The sequence below is a fragment of the Macadamia integrifolia genome, unplaced genomic scaffold (genome assembly GCF_013358625.1).
Source record: "Macadamia integrifolia cultivar HAES 741 unplaced genomic scaffold, SCU_Mint_v3 scaffold3607, whole genome shotgun sequence".
NCBI classification, from domain to species: domain Eukaryota; kingdom Viridiplantae; phylum Streptophyta; class Magnoliopsida; order Proteales; family Proteaceae; genus Macadamia; species Macadamia integrifolia.
The window spans coordinates 1-3,629 of NW_024869648.1; the positions used below are offsets into that span (position 1 = coordinate 1).

A 3,629-nucleotide genomic window follows, 5' to 3' on the forward strand; every position below is an offset into this window, starting at 1 on the left:
TCAAATCTTGTGGTAGCTGCCTGTGACGCATCCATTGCTCTGCATCACTTGCCTTGTTCCTCCACTCTTCCAATCGGGTTGAGTTGGATTGGAGATATGTCTGTTTAACATCATGACCACACAATCTTACAGATGGAAAATAAATTTATTAGAGTAGAACAATGTTCTAACTTGGAATTCTCACAATAAAGGCACTTTCTCAGAGTAACAAGTCCAGTTCTTCTGTCATATGAAGTTATGATCTCTGGCTTAGCTTTTGCATTTAACAAATGGGATATATTCACTATTAAGGTATGTAGTAATCATCGACATGCCTAGAAATAAAAATGAAACTAAACACAGTGAGGAAAAGAGACATAACTTGTACTGCTTAAACACACACACACACACACACACACACACATGTGAATGCTTAGGCTTACTTGAATATTTCCGATAACCAATGCAAAAAGCACCAATCCAAGAATTGGAATGGTCATTGCAAACATTAATTCTCCAACGTACGTGCTTAATGTATTATTCTGTCCTAAAGAACTGCAAAGATTGATAGAAACAAGATTAGGTTTAAACTATCATTACAAGCATATCCTAAATTTGACTGAAGCTAAATTAGGAAGGTAAATAAATAATACCTCAAGTTCATCAGACCCCACCACTGACAGTACAAGTATTTTTCAATAAATGTTGTGTTGGCAACTGAAAGGTTAACTGCAGCACCATATATACCAAACTCAACAAAGCCATGGTTTGGATCTGAATCGGGAATACATAGAGTTGAGACATTGCTGGAACTGAACCAATTGACCCTACTAGGGTTGTCCTTCTCATGGCAGTCAAAGAAACTATATTTACAAGATGTCTCGTTTCTGCAGACCTTTCTCCAACATGACTCTTGTCGCTCAATTTGTAAAAGGTAGAAGCAAGCTCCTAATACCTATTCAAACAACGAAATGAATGATCTAAGAGTACTCTCAACTTAGATTTAATGTTTAAACAATCTGCGATTTAGAACCAGAATTTTAGTATATGAAACAACTGTCATTATTTTACAAGAACAGATTATAAGGTCTTACATGGCCTGACAGTACGAAGAGGATCAGATTATAAGCAGCCCCTGCCCACGCCGTGTTTGTCATAACCCCAGTGGACTTTGCAATTTGAGATGATAATGGAAATACAAGAATTAACCTCGGGAGGTATTGGAAGATGATGAGGAGGAGAAGTGAATTCCTGACAGTGGTCAGTATTGTTGTACTACTTAGATTGGGGATTATCGCCCAAATTAAAACCTAGAATGAAGATTCCATGAAAACAATCAAAACCAAATACGTAATTCATATAACTTGAGAAAGCAGAAACTTTTTGAACTCTAACAACACTGGCTAGAATTCTTGATCAATTCTACAAGTTCATCTGAACTCAAGTCACTCAGTGTAGCCTGCATTGCATTCTGAGTTCTTAGATATAACTTAACAGTGATGCACCAGTAAAGAGAAGGAAAATAATTGTGGCAACATACCTGCGGAAGAGGAAGTGCAGCCACAAGGTCAATCCAGAAGCTCCTGGCTAAGTACCTCAAGGCGATCTTCGTAGGGTCTATAACAAGCTCCCCTCTCCCAAATACACGTAAGGAAGGAGCAACATAAGCTGTTTGGAATCGAATAAATATATTTACGAAGTAAAATAAATCTGCTATCGATCGTATAATAGTAAGTGCAACTTTGAGGGACATCCCTTTAGCTACGCACAGTTCAGTAATCTCAACTTCCGGCAAGTAAGCTAACATAGGATCTACGAAAAGAGATATTAAACATGCTCCCAAGAAAATTTTATTCCATCTGCGTATCACTGGTCCTCGAGGATCCAATATCCTCTTCTTTTTTCTCTCATGGTCCTCAGAGAAGACTCTGGGCAGTAATTTAGATCTGAATGACCCCCCTACCTTCTCAGGTACATCCCTATTAGCTTTCTTAGAGCTTGGTTCAGATATATGTGTTCCATCAAACTTGTATTCGAGATCAATCTTGTAATTTCCTCTGTTCGTGATTTTTGTAAGTTCAAGATCATCTTGAAATCTGGAAATTTATTTGAAGAATAAAATTCAGAAACTAGTTCCAGTAAAAAAACAAAAACCTTAGGCATTTAATCAAATCATATTTCATAATTTCCATAAACTATCTGGAGATTCTCTAGTCCTAAAATGAACAAAGCAATCCAGAATCCAACCAGAAATTGAATTAATATCAATCACAGCAAAGAAGCTCTGGAGTCTGAAAAGACATACCTTACTGATTTTGATCTACCATAAGCCATGGCAGTTCCTCAACAAGTTCCCTGGTGTCCACTCTGGATTTGAAATCACATTATCTTCTTCTGGTTTTCTTTAAAAAAAGAACCTTCCATCATCTTTTGATCATCAAGAACCATGTGAAGTGGGCAAAAATCTATCAACTTGGAGAAGAAGCTGAGAGGACTATCTCCTCAATTTGGGGAAAATCCCCTAATCACTCAATCTGGTCAGATGCAGAAACTGATAAAAGCAATAAACCCTTAATATCAGATTTTGTTTAACCTATTCATAAACAAATGATTAAAAAGAAGACCCAACCTCTGAAACTGCAAAAAGATAAATAGGAGCATATATTGATATACTCAAAAAAACTAAATCCCTATCTCTCATGGGATTGAAGAAGAGAACGCAGAGAATCAATAGACAGTTCAGAGAAAGTGGAGACTGGAAATTGTATTGAAAGAAAAACCAGAGACCCAAAAGCAGGTTTACCAAATCAATATCAAACTGAAAGACGAGTACAAGAAGGTTTCTGATTAGAAGACAATAGTTTAAGTACAAACTTTAAAAAATTAAAAGGTAAATTTTAGTTTCTTGACTTCTTAGAGAGAGAAAGAGGCAGAGAAGTATAACTTTAATGCAATTTGAATGAAGAACAACTGTATAATAAACAAATCAAAGAAAAAGAAGAGAGAGAGAGCGGAAAACTTACATGCTGAAGCATTTCTGTGTCCCCAGTCGCCACTCGCCACCCGACGAATATGGATCTCCTCTCTCTCTCTCTCTCTCTGTTCTGTGTCTGAGCTTATTTCTCAATATTTTACTAACTATTAGTCTATTAGATTGAGAATTCAATCAAATATCTTTGTTTTCTTTTTGGTTGGATACTTGGGTAGGCAAATAATGGCAGAAATGGAACATATTTTAAAGGATCTCAGGATTGACGTCCAATCATATCTCATTTCAAGGCTCACTTTAAAATGAAAAAAACCAAAAAGAGAAATTCAGTACAGAATTTTGAAAAAAAAAAAGAAAAAACTGATGGTATTCTCTGTATTTATTTCGTAGGCAATAGAATTTCTAGCTGCGTGGTTCTTACACCAGTGTGAGGTCAATCGAAGTGTTCGTAACAGCATCAACATTAATGAAAATTTTGATTCACAAGGGTGTAAATTTTGAACACCGCGTGTCTAGGCATCAGGCCATATGACCTGAAAACTTTCTTTTTCCTTATCCTTTTTTATTGTTTATTAACAAAGCTATGGAGAAGTGTTCTCTATGAATGTGATCAATCAAAGTCCTCTTTTTATATGGAGCATAAGAGAGAAATAGGCACAAC

General features: G+C 36.2%; 1 protein-coding gene across 1 annotated transcript; it reads right to left on the bottom strand.

The window, feature by feature from the left end:
• Positions 1-4: 4 nt before the first annotated feature.
• LOC122068235 (protein CNGC15c-like) lies at positions 5-3,301 on the bottom strand (the record flags this gene model as incomplete). Its single annotated transcript, XM_042632100.1, has 7 exons — positions 3,003-3,301; positions 2,285-2,530; positions 1,520-2,075; positions 1,074-1,289; positions 633-934; positions 423-534; positions 5-100 (listed from the first exon to the last, which is right to left on the bottom strand). Coding segments are annotated over exons 2-7 (1,311 nt in total), but the record flags the coding sequence as incomplete, so codon positions are not given.
• Positions 3,302-3,629: the final 328 nt, after the last annotated feature.